Source organism: Macaca nemestrina, chromosome 18 (assembly GCF_043159975.1).
Source record: "Macaca nemestrina isolate mMacNem1 chromosome 18, mMacNem.hap1, whole genome shotgun sequence".
Taxonomy (NCBI): Eukaryota; Metazoa; Chordata; class Mammalia; order Primates; family Cercopithecidae; genus Macaca; species Macaca nemestrina.
In genome coordinates, this window is record NC_092142.1 from 18,250,201 (window position 1) to 18,263,222 (window position 13,022).

The 13,022-nt window shown below is 43.6% G+C and overlaps 1 protein-coding gene across 5 annotated transcripts in view; it reads left to right on the forward strand.

Annotated features, from left to right (window-relative positions):
- Nucleotides 1–13,022, forward strand: part of LOC105464537 (transmembrane channel like 7) — a 68,911-nt gene that overhangs the window by 21,844 nt on the left and 34,045 nt on the right. For 3 of the 5 annotated variants that reach the window (XM_071084185.1, XM_071084186.1, XM_071084189.1), the window contains 3 exons: nucleotides 2,976–3,124; nucleotides 8,794–8,961; nucleotides 10,176–10,258. In XM_071084185.1, coding sequence (XP_070940286.1) covers nucleotides 2,976–3,124; nucleotides 8,794–8,961; nucleotides 10,176–10,258 — 400 coding nt within the window. Of the gene's footprint in view, nucleotides 1–498; nucleotides 622–2,975; nucleotides 3,125–8,793; nucleotides 8,962–10,175; nucleotides 10,259–13,022 lie in introns of all 5 variants that reach the window. The other 2 variants (XM_071084188.1, XM_071084187.1) reach the window with 2 other exon arrangements.

Here is a 13,022-nt window from a genome sequence, read left to right on the forward strand (position 1 = left end):
TGGGCAATGGAGTGACACTCCGTCTCAAAAAAAAAAAACTAATAATAATATAATAAAGTGGCAAAGAAAAGGACACGGGAAAGATCATTCTTTTTTTTTGAGACAGAGTCTTGCTCTGTCGCCCAGGCTGGAGTGCAATGGCACGATCTCTACTCACCGCATCCTCCCCCTCCCAGGTTCAAGCAATTCTCCTGCCTCAGCCTCCTGAGTAGCTGGGATTACGGGCACCCACCAGCATTCCTGGCTAATTTTTGTATTTTTAATAGAGACAGGATTTCACCATGTTAGTCAGACTGGTCTCGAACTCCTCAAACTCCTGATCCACCCGCCTTGGCCTCCCAAAGTGCTGGGATTACAGCTTTAGCCACTGCACCCGGCCAGGGAGGATAATTCTAATTGCTAACAGTTGTTATTCTAAGCTCTTTATTTCCTTTAATCCCCACTCCACCCTCTGAGGCAAGGTTTTCAAATTATTATTATTATTTTATTTATTTTTAGACGGAGTTTCGCTCTTGTTGCCCGTGCTGGAGTGCAATGGTGCGATCTCAGCTCACCGCAACCTCTGCCTCCCGGGTTCAAGTGATTCTCCTGCCTCAGCCTCCCAAGTAGCTGGGATTACAGGTATGTGCCACCACGCCTGGCTAATTTTGTATTTTTAGCAGAGAAAGGGTTTCTCCATGTTGGTCAGGCTGGTCTCAAACTACCGACCTCAGGTGATCCGCCCGCCTCGACCTTCCAAAGAACTGGGATTACCGGCATGAGCCACCACGCCCGGGCTATTTTATTTATTTATTTTTGAGACGTGTCTCACTCTGTCGCCCAGGCTGGAATGCAGTGGCGCCATCTTGCCTCACTGCAACCTCCGCCTCCTGGGTTCCAGCGATTGTCCCACCTCAGCCTCCTGAGTAGCTGGGATTACAGGCGCCTGCCACCATGCCTGGCTAATTTTTTGTATTTTTAGTAGAGACAGGGTTTTACTATGTTGGCTAGGCTGGTCTGGAATTCCTAGCCTCAGGTGATCCATCTGCCTCGGCCTCCCAAAGTGCTGGGATTACAAGCACGAGCCATCGCGCCCAGCCAAGGGAGGGTTTTTTAACCTTAGCATTCTTGCTTTTTTTTTTTTTTTTTTTTTTGAGACAGAGTCTTGATCTGTCGCCCTGGTTGCAGAGCAGTGGTGCCATCTCGGCTCACTGCAAGCTCTGCCTCCCAGGTTCACGCCATTCTCCTGCCTCAGCCTCCCAAGTAGCTGGGACTACAGGCGCCTGCCGCCACACCTGGCTAATTTTTGTATTTTTTTTTTTTTTTAGTAGAGACAGTGTTTCACCGTGTTAGCCAGGGTGGTCTCGATCTTATGACCTCGTGATCTGCCCACCTCGGCCTCCCAAAGTGCTGGGATTACAGGCGTGAGCCACCACGCCCAGCCACACTCTTGCTTATTGACATTTAGGGCCAGATCGTTCTCTGTTGTGGAGGGCTGTCTGTGGATTGGAGGATGTTTAGTAGCATCCCTGGCCTCTACCCACTAGATACCAGAAGCATGTCCCCCTCCCCCAAGTTGTGACAGTCAAAGATGTCCCCAGACCATTGCTTGATGTTCTTTGGGAGGTGTGCAAAATTGCCCTCACTTGAGAACCACTGATCTAAGGGTGGGTACTTTACTAACTCCAACATACAGATAAGGAAACTGACGCACAACACAGGGAGGCTTGTTTGGATGGGAGGTTCAAGTCCTTTTCTTTAATAGGAGCTCCCTGTCTGATGGAGGAGGACAGACTGGTGGGAGGGTGGAGGCATGTGCCATGTGCCATGGATGGTTGGCAAATTCCTCATGTTTCCTCTCTCACCTTCAGGCCCCAGCACTTTCTTTTTCCCCTGCTCTCCTTACTCCCTCCTCTAACACCAACTTGGACTTGGGGCATCTCCTCCAGGTTTCCAGAGCCCTGACCACATCCCCTTTTGTAACACTTCTCCCAGGGAGCTGTCGTTGTTGAATGTCAACATGTTTGCTTTCCTTCTAGACTCAGGATCAGCTTTGTGGGCCGTGCAGTCTCTGTTGCAACTACTCAGCTCTGCTGTTGCAGATGGTTCATAAATGAATTGGCATGGCTGTGTTCTAGGAATATTTATGGACACTGAAATTTGAATTTCATGTGATTTTCATGTGTCACAAAATACTATTTTTCTTTTGTCTTTTATTTTTATTATTTTTATTTAAAATAATTTTGTTTTGATACAGAGTCTTGCTCTGTCACCCAGGCTGGAGTGCAATGGCATGATCTTGGCTCACTGAAACCTCCACCTTCTGGGTTCAAGCGATTCTCCTGCCTCAGCCTCCCTAGTAGCTGGGATTACAGGTGCCCGCCACCACGCTTGGCTAATTTTGGTATTTTCAGTAGAGACGGGGTTTTGCCATGTTGGCCAGGCTGGTCTTGAACTCCTGGCTTCATGTGATCTGAGAACCGCAGGGCGCATGGTTACTCTGTTTGACATTTTGACGGACTGCCAAACTTTTTTCCATAGCGGCGACAGCATTTTATATTCCTTGCAGCAATGTATGAGAGCTCACATATTTCTCTGTCCTTTCAGCTGGGGTTTTATGAGATGCTGAGTCTTTTTCTTTTCTTTTTTTTTCGAGACGAAGTTTCGTTCTTGTTGCCCAGGCTGAAGTGCAATGGCACAATCTTGGCTCACTGCAAACTCCACCTCCCAGGTTCAAGTGATTCTCCTGCCTCAGCTTCCTGGAGTAGCCAGGATTACAGGCACTTGCCACCATGCCTGGCTAATTTTGTATTTTTAGTAGAGATGGCGTTTCACCATGTTGGCCAGGCTGGCCTCGAACTCCTGACCTCAGGTGATCCACCTGCCTCGGCCTCCCAAAGTGCTGGGATTACAGGCGTGGAGCACCGCGCTGGGCTGGGATGCTGAGTCTTGATGCTGCTGCTGTTGTGATTGTGATGCTTATGTTTTCCATGCAGGGACATTCAGGAGACACAAATGAAGTATCTCTCCGAGTGGGACCAGTGGAAGCGGTACAGCAGCAAGTCTTGGAAGAGGTTCCTGGAGAAGGCTCGAGAGATGACGACCCACCTGGAGCTGTGGCGGGAGGACATTCGCAGCATAGAAGGTATCCCGCCCCGGCCTCTGTGCAGGCTCCTCCGCAGAAGTCTCTGGGTCTGGGGAGCAAGTACAGCTTCGTTTCCACTAGCGTCTAGCTGAAATTGAGCATTTCCTTCTATGATGAATGTGAACAACAAACCACCGCAAGGTTTAGCAGAACCTGTGTCTTTGTCAGGAAAAAATCGTGGATATTTTCCTGTCCCTTCCAGTTGTATTTATCTTGGAATACCACTAATGCCCATGACTGCTTGGAAATTTCAGTCATTAGTAGACTTGCCGCTAGATCTTGTTATTTAATGTGCTAGTGAAGACCAGGCACAGTGGCTCACTCCTGTAATCCCAACCCTTTGGGAGGCCAAGATGGGTGGATCACGAGGTCAGGAGTTCAAGACCAGCCTGGCCAACATGGTGAAATCCCATCTCTACTAAAACTACAAAAAATCAGATGGGCATGGTAGTACATGCCTGTAACCCCAGCTATTTGGGAGGCTGAGGCATGAGAATCACTTGAACCCAGGAGGTGGATGTTGCAGTGAGCCAAGACCACACTATTGCACTCCAGCCTGGGTGACAGAGCGAGACTCTGTCTCAAAAGAAGTGCCAGTAAAGGTGCTCACTGATGCTCACGTAGGTCATTCTATCACACATATTTTTTTAATAAGATGATAACTGTATATCTGTTTTTATCTTATGCATTTAAATTAAATGCATAAAATAGTATTATTTAAAAATAATATTAAATTGGCCAGGCGCAGTGGCTCACGCCTGTAATCCCAACACTGTGGGATGCTGAGGCGGATGGATCACGAGGCCAGGAGATCGAGACCATCCTGGCCAACACAGTGAAACCCCGTGTCTACTAAAAATACAAAAAATTAGCTGGGCATGGTGGTGGGCACCTGTAGTCCCAGCTACTCAGGAGGCTGAGGCCGGAGAATGTCGTGAACCCGGAAGGTGGAGCTTGCAGTGATCCAAGATGGCGCCACTGCACTCCAGCCTGGGCGACAGGGTGAGACTCCGTCTCAAAATAAAATAAAATAAAATAAAATAAATTATTTAATAATTTAATTTAAATTAAATGCATAAATAGTATTATTTTAAAATAATATTAAATTATAATATATTAATATTAGTAGACTATTATTTTATGCATTAAAATATTATGCATAAATATATTATTTTTAAAATGTTATACTTCTAAATTCAATGCATAAAATAAAAACAGACATACAGTTATCGTATTATTAAAAACATTATCCCAGCCAGGCCGTGGTTCATGCCTGTAATCCTAGCATTTTGGGAGACTGAGGCAGGAAGATCATCTGAGCCCAGGAGTTTGAGACCAGCCTGGGTAACAAAGTAAGACCTTGCCTCTAGAACAAAAAGTTTGTTAGTTAGTTTTTTTTTTTTTTGAGACAGAGCCTCACTCTGTCGCCCAGGCTGGAGTGCAGTGGCGTGATCTCGGCTCACTGCAGGTTCTGCCCCCCGGGTTTACGCCATTCTCCTGCCTCAGCCTCCCAAGTAGCTGGGACTACAGGCGCCCGCCACCATGCCTGGCTAATTTTTTGTATTTTTAGTAGAGATGGAGTTTCACCGTGTTAGCCAGGATTGTCTTGACCTTGTGATCCGCCCACCTCGGCCTCCCAAAGTGCTGGAATTAAAGGCATAAGCCACCGCGCCCGGCCCAAAAAAAAGTTTTAAAAATTAGCTGGATGTGGTGCTATACACCCATAGTCCCAGCTTCTGGGGTAGCTTAGGCAGGAGGATCGCCTGAGCCCAGGAGTTTGAGGCTGCAGTAAACTATGATTGTGCTATTGTACTCCAGCCTGGGCAACAGAGCCAGACCCTGTCTCAAAACAAAAACATAAATAAACAAACAGAAAGCTTTATTATCCTGAGACGAGGTTCATCACTCTTACCAAACTGCAAAGAGTTCCCATGGCCCTGAAAATACTGTGAACCCTTCCTTTCCTATAATGGTGAGAATTTGGGATTAAAGTGTTGTCGCTAGTTGGCTTGGGCTGCCATAACAACATACTGCAGACTGGATGGCTTAAAAAACAAATTTTTTTTCTCATAGTTTTGAAGACTTGAACAGGCCTTGTTGCTGTGTTCATGTAGCCTTTGCTTTGAGTGTGCTCTGAGAAAGAGTGGAAACTCTCTGGTGTCTCTTTTTATAATGACACTAATCCCATCATGGGGGCCCAGTCTCAAGACCTCATTGAAACCTAATCACCTCCCAAAGGACCATCTCCAAATACCATTACACTGGGGGTTAGGGCTTCACCGTATGAATTTGGGGGTGGGGACACAATTTGGTCCATAGCAAGTATGCAAAAATTGGAAGTTGTGCCAAAATACAAAATTAGCCGGGCATAGTGGCTCATGCCTGCTGTAATCCTAGCACTTTGGGAGGCTGAGGCAGGAGGATCACTTGGGCTCAGGAGTTTGTGACCAGTCTGGGTAACATAGTAAGATCCTGTCTCTATTTAATCTAAAAATAGAAATGAAAATTAAAAAAAAAATACAAAATTAGAAACATTAAACTTTTTTTGGATTATCTATTTTATTTTATTTTATTTTTGAGATGAAGTTTCGCTCTTGTTGCCCAGGCTGGAGTGCAATGGTGCAGTCTTGGCTCAATGCAACCTCCGCCTCCCAGGTTCAAGTGACTCTCCTGCCTCAGCCTCCCAAGTAGCTGAGACTACAGGCAGGTGCCACCAGGCCGGCTACTTTTTGTATTTTTAGTAGAGACAGGGTTTCACCATGTTGGACAGGCTGGTCTTGAATTCCTGACCTCAGATGATCTGCCTGCCTTGGCCTCCCAAAGTGCTGGGATTACAGGCGTGAGCCACCACGCCTGGCCAGGATTATCTATTTTACAGCAAAACATTTTTCAAACATCTCCCCAAAACTGCTAAAATGGAAACTTCGTGAGGTTTGTAAGGAATGTAGTAGGATAAATAAAGGAAATGATTTTCTCCATTATTACTATTTTAAGACCTATAAAATACAATTGGTAATCTATCCAATGAACAACCTTTTAATTGTTGTTTTATTTGGAGAATATAATATATTTCTAAAAGGCTTCATGGCTCACTTAAAACTTCAACCATGCACTCATACTTTTTCTCTTGAGATTTAAGTGTAATATTATGTTTGGAGCAAAATAATAAAAGCTAATTTTTATTGAGCATTTACTGTGAACCAGGCATTGTGTTAAGCACTTTACTCGTTACCTCAGTTAATCTTCAAGGGAAACTTTCATTTAGGTGCTTGTCATTTGCATGGCTCAGAGAGTTTGAGATCTTGTCCAAGTTCACTCAGACAGGGTGAGGCAGAACCGGGGTTTGAACCCAGGCATTCAAGATGTAGAGTCCAAGGTTTTAGCCACTATGTCTAGCTTCCTCTCTTGCGAAGTGGTAGGCTTTCTGGACATTTTCATTCAGAAAGTGGCTTGTGTGGTAGAGGGTAGGTTCTCCCTGGGAACTGGGATTTTGATGTTCTCTGCAATTACTCTACCCCTGTGATTTCTTGGCTGGGTAGGTGCTCATCTGACATGAAGTGCAGGTGTGATAATAAATTTCTTGCCTCTGGCAGATTGCTAAGTATTAGAGAGTGGCAAAAAACTGTGGGTATCTTATATCTTCGGTCTCCAGTAATGAGTTCTTTGCTCCTACCAAGAACAAGAAGCCATCCTTGCTCTTCAGAATGCTTTCTATCCTCAGCAATTTAATCATTATCTAGGGGAAGGTTGGTTTTCTATTTGCAAATCAATCGATGTAATCCACCACGAAACAGAATAAAAGAAAAAAATTATAGGATCATCCCAACAGATGCAGAAAAAGCACTGACAAACTTCAGTTCTCATTTTTAGCAAATAATAAATAGATAAGACCTTTCTTAATTTTATTTTAAAAACCTATAAAAATTATACAGCAAACAACATACTTAATGATGAAATATTAAAACCTTTTTCCCTGAGATTGAAAATGAGAAAAAGGTGCCGATTATCACAGATTCTATTCAAAATCATCCTAGAAGTTCTAGCCAATGTAGCAGGATGGGCGGGGGGAAGGATAATAATTGGAAAGGAAAAAATAAAATGCCTTTTTTTTTTTTTTGCAGATGACAATGATATGCATGTAGATAATTAAGAAGACAACTATTGAAATTAATGTTATATAACAAGGTTTATGGTTAATTTTAAAGTGTCTCTATTTAAAATGAATTGTATTTCTATATACCAACAACAAACATTTAGAAAGTAAACTTTTTTAAATGATACAGTTTACAATAGTATCAAAAATGTCAGGGCCTGGCGTGGTGGCTCACGCCTATAATCCCAGCACATTGGAAGGCTGAGGCAGGTGGATCACCTGAGATCAGGAGTTCGAGACCAGCTTGGCCAACATGGTGAAACCCCGTCTGTACTAAAAACATAAAAATTAGCTGGGCGTGGTGGCTCACGCCTATAGTCCTAGCTACTCGGAAGGCTGAGGTGCAAGAATTCCTTGAACCCAGGAGGCAGAGGTTGCAGGGAGCTGAGATCATGCCACTGCACTCCACCCTGGGCAACAGAGTGAGACTCAGTGTCAAAAAAAAAAAAAAGAAAAAGAAAAATCAGATATCTAGGAATATATCTAAAGAACTGTATGCAATAATTATGCACAGAAAACTATAAAGTATTATTGAGAAAAACTAAGGAAGACCTAAATATACCATGTTCATGGATCAGAAGACTTAATATTATAAATATGTCACTTCTCCTCAAATTGACCTATATATTTTGTGTAATCCCAATCAGAATCTTAGCAGACTGTGCATGAAAATTAAAACACTAATTCTAACATTTGTATATAAATGCAAAAGACCAAAGATGTCTAAGACAATCTTGAGGAGTAACAAAGCTGAAAGATACCATGTATCAGCGGGCCAGGCATGGTGGCTCACGCCTGTAATCCCAGCACTTTGGGAGGCTGAGGTGGGCGGATCACAAGGTCAGGAGATCGAGACCATCCTGGCTAACACGGTGAAACTCCATCTCCACTAAAAATATAAAAAATTAGCCAGGTGTGGTGGCAGGCGCCTGTAGTCCCAGCTACTCGGGAGGCTGAGGCAGGAGAATGGCGTGAACCCGGGAGGCAGAGCTTGCAGTGAGCTGAGATTGCACCACTGCACTCTAGCCTGGGTGACAGAGTGAGACTGTCTCAAAAAAAAAAAAAAAAAAAAAAAAAGATACCATGTATCAAGTCTTACAAATCTGCAATAATTAAGACAGTCTAGCATTGGTGTAAGGATAGACATGTAGACCCACGGAACAAGATAGAGTTCAGAAACAGATTCATACATGTGTGGTCAGGTGATTATTTCCAAAAAAAGCAGCCAATAAATGGTGCTGAGTCAACTAGAGATTCCTATAAGAAAAGATAAATACTGAGCCCTCCCTCATACCATTCTCAAGTGATTAATTCAAGATTGATTGTAGATCTACAGGTGAAAAGTTAAAATACTGGAAGATCAAGTCTTAAAGCTAACAATTTTTAAAAAATTAAAATGCTTCTTCCTCTTTTCAGCTACTGATTGCTCCAGCTTCAGCTTTTGTGGCTAATTGAATCTATGATGTGTAGTGTGTCAATACCGCCGGTCAGTGATGTCCGGGTTTGTTTTTTCCAGGGAAATTTGGCACTGGGATTCAGTCCTATTTCTCCTTCTTGAGATTCCTGGTGTTACTGAATTTGGTGATATTTCTGATCATCTTTATGCTGGTTTTGCTCCCAATCTTACTCACGAAATACAAGATCACCAACAGCAGCTTTGTGCTCATTCCTTTCAAAGACACGGGTGAGTCTAAGGCCTGGTTTACTATGAAGTGTGTTTGTTTTCCCTGTGTACCTTGCTACAATGCTTGCTTTGCTAAGAACCTTATTCTAATTCTTGGGCGACTGTATTAATCAGGATGGTCTAGGTTATGCTGCAGAAACAAGTGATCCCGTAACACTCATGCTGCTATGGAATAACAGCATGCAAGCATGACAGCATAACAGTATGAGACTGTGAGTGAGAAATAAACCTTTGTGGGTATTTGAGACTGTGAGTGAGAAATAACCACAAAGGTTCATTTCTCAGTCACAGTCCATGCCCACTGTGGGCTGGTGAGCTTCACTCTGGAGCCCAAGCTGTTGGAGCAGCCTCTATCTGGAGCATTGATAGTCACACATACAAGCAAAAAACAAGCTCTATATGTGGACTTACATACAAAATATATAAAAAAAGTCATATCGCCAGATGTTTGGGGAGAATAGTGAAGGAAACACTAGAAGTAGAAGGAGAAAGAAATATTACTGTATTGGACACATTGGGGTTTGGACTGAAAATGGCAAATCACAAATATACAAACATATCTGTGCAAATATGTAAATATATATGACATTTCTAAATGTAATATACATATACAGTCATGTACCCTATGACAATGTTTCAATTAACAATGGATCACATATGCAATGGTGGTCCCCTAAGATTATAATACTGTATTTTTACTGTAGTTTTTCTTTGTTTAGACGTGTTTAGATACACAAATACCTAACATTGTGTCGCAGTTACCTACAGTATTCAGTGCAGTAACATGCTGTCCAGGTTTGTAACCTAGGAGCAATAGGCCATACCATACAGCCTAGGTGTGTAGCAGGCCATCTCATCTAGGTTTACGTAAGTACACTCCGTGATGTTCGCATGACGAAATTGCCTAAGGACATATTTATCAGACTGTATCCTCCTTGTTAAGCCATGCATGACTGTACATGCTTATACACACAAATTGTGAAAAACAGGCAGGCTATGGCCAGGTGCGGTGACTCACGCCTGTAATCCTGGCACTTTGGGAGGCTGAGGTGGGCGGGTCACCTGAGGTCAGGAGTTCAAGACCAGCCTGGCCAACATGGCGAAATCCTATGTCTACTAAAAATACAAAAATGAGCCAGGCAAACAAAAAAACGGGCAGGTTATAGAGACTGTAAAACTGTTTCCACTGACATTCTGGTTTTTGTTTCTTACAGATATACAATGTACAGTCTATCCAGTAAGCAGTTCTGGACTCATTTACTTTTACAGTTATATCATAGACTTGCTTTCTGGCACTGTAAGTATTTAACATAATCCTTTGTTTAGCTCCTCAATCTACTAAAAATTGATTGATTTAAAGATCAGTTTCCCGAATTTCTGCAGTGAGAGCCAAACACAAGTGTTGGTTGACATATATACCAGTAAATGAAACAGGATTTGCAGTTACCTCATCTGAAAGAACAACGTTCACCATCAACTGCTAGAATGTCAGGAAATATGCTTTGTCACTTTCAGCCATTGGCCTTTTTCTAGTTCTTTCTTTTTATTTATTATTATTATTTTTTTGAGACAGAGTCTCGCTCTGTCGCCCAGGTTGGAGTGCAGTGGTGCAATCTCGGCTCACTGCAACCTCCGCCTCCCGGGTTCAAGTGATTCTCCTGCCTCAGCCTTGTGAGTAGCTGGATTACAGGTGTGTGCCACCACGCTCAGCTAATATTTGTGTTTTTAGTAGAGATGGGGTTTCACCATGTTGGCCAGGCTGGTCTGGAACTCCTGACCTCAGGTGGTCCACTCTCCTCAGCCTCCCAAAGTACTGGGATTACAGGCGTGAGCCACCATGCCCGGCCTCTAGTCCTTCAACCTTTCTGTTGATCTGCAACAAGATGCTGACTTCCCCTACAGAAGGAAGCTTCAGTGAAAATGAACCCAGATAGAATGTTTACAATTTCTCTGACACCGATAAACCCGAACATTTTGGAGCCCCAGACTGGGTGCATGAAAGATGTGGCTCTTGTTTTCCAGAAATTACACACAGGGACATGTGTGATGTACAAACTCACACTTTCAGATGATATGCACACATACCTGCATATCATGTACATGGGCATATGAAGATTCTCTGAAATCCCTTATAAGTCAATCCCAGGTTACCATCCCCCACCACCAGTCCCCAACTCTAAAATGGAATTAATCTCTTGGCTTTTATGGTAGTTCTAAAAGGTTTTTATTATCGCCTTCTAAAAAAATGATTTTGGCCAGGCACAGTGGCTCACACCTGTAACCCCAACACTTTGAGAGGCCGAGGCAGGAGGATTGCTTGAGGCCAGGAGTTTGAAACCAGCCTGGGCAACATATCTCTACACAAAATAAACATAATTAGCTGGGCGTGGTGGCATGCACCTGTAGTCCCAATTACTCTGGAGGCTGAGGTAGGGGAATCACTTGAGCCCAGAAGGTTGAGGTTGCAGCCTGCACCACTGCACTTAAGCCTGGGCAATAGAGCAAGACCCCATCTTAAAAAAAAGATTTTGTGATTTTTCATTTTTTAATTTCACTTTTTTCAGCAAATAAGATTGCAGCTATGAAAAGTAGCCATCTTTGCCCTTTAGACCAGGGTTTCTCAAACTTGGCACTATTGATACTCTTTTTTTTTTTTTTTTGGAGATAGGATCATTCTCTGTTCCCCAGGTTAGAGTATAGTGGTGCAATCATAGCTCACTGTAATCTCAAACTCCTGGGCTAAAATGATCTTCCCAAGTAGCTAGGACTACAGGCATGCACTACACTTGGCTAATTTTTAATTTTCTTTCTAGAGATGTGGGGTCTCACTATGTTGCCCAGGCTGGTTTCAAGCTCCTGACCTCGATGAAGCCTCCTGCCTCGGCCTCTCAAAGTGTTGGGGTTACAGGTGTGAGCCTCTGTGCCTGGCCAAAATAATTTTTTTAGAAGGTGACAAAAAAAAAACCTTTTAGAGCTACCATAAAAGCAATGAGATTTTAAGTACTGGGGTAACAGGCATGAGCCACCGTGTCCAGTGGGTTAGATAACTCTGTGTTGTGTAGGCCTATCTGGTGCATGGTAGCCCGCTGAGCTGTATCCCTGGTCTCCACCCACTAGATGCCAGCAGCACTGCCCTCTTCCGACTCTGACAACCAAAAATGTTTCCAGAGATTGCCAAATGTTCCCTAGCAGACAAAATTACCCCCAGTTCAGAACCACTGCTCAAGGTGTTTGAGAAATACAAATAAGTACTTTTATTTTTTCAGAAATACTTTCTGAAAATTACTGATATGAAAATACCTTACCGGCCGAGCGCGATGGCTCATGCCGGTAACCCCAGCACTTCAGAGAGGCCAAGGCAGGCAGATCACCTGAGGTCAGGAGTTCAAGACCAGCCTGGCCAACATGGTGAAACCCCATCTCTACTAAAAATAGAAAAATTAGCTGGGCACGGTGGGGGGCGCCTGTAATCCCAGCTACTCAGGAGGCTGAGGCAGGAGAATTGCTTGAATCCGGGAGGTGGAAACTGCAGTGAGCTATCACACAACTGCACGATCCAGCCTGGGCAACAAGAGGGAGAGTTCGTCTCAAAACAAAACAAAAACAAAACAAACAAACAAAAATGCCATACCACTGAGCTTCCACTTTTCTGAATAAATTGGTAGAAAGCCTTGAATTTGTCCACTGTGTTTGATTTTGAAAAAGCACCCCTACCTTTTTTTTTGTTTTTTCTTTTTGAGACAAGGTGTGGCTCTGTTGATCAGAGAATGCAGTGGCATGATTTTGGCTCATTGCAAACTCTGCTTCTAGGCTCAAGCCATCCTCCCACCTCAAGCCTCCTGAGTAGCTGGGACTACAGGTGCATACCACCATGCCCAGCTAATTTGTGCGTGCGTGTGTGTGTGTGTGTTTTTGTAGAGACAGGGTTTTGCCATGTTGCCTAGGCTGGTCTCGAACTCCTGAGCTCAAGCAATCCACCTGTCTTGGCTTCCCAAAGTGCTGGGATTACAGGTGTGAGCCACTACACCCCGCCTGATTTTGAAAAAATCCTTTTACATCTC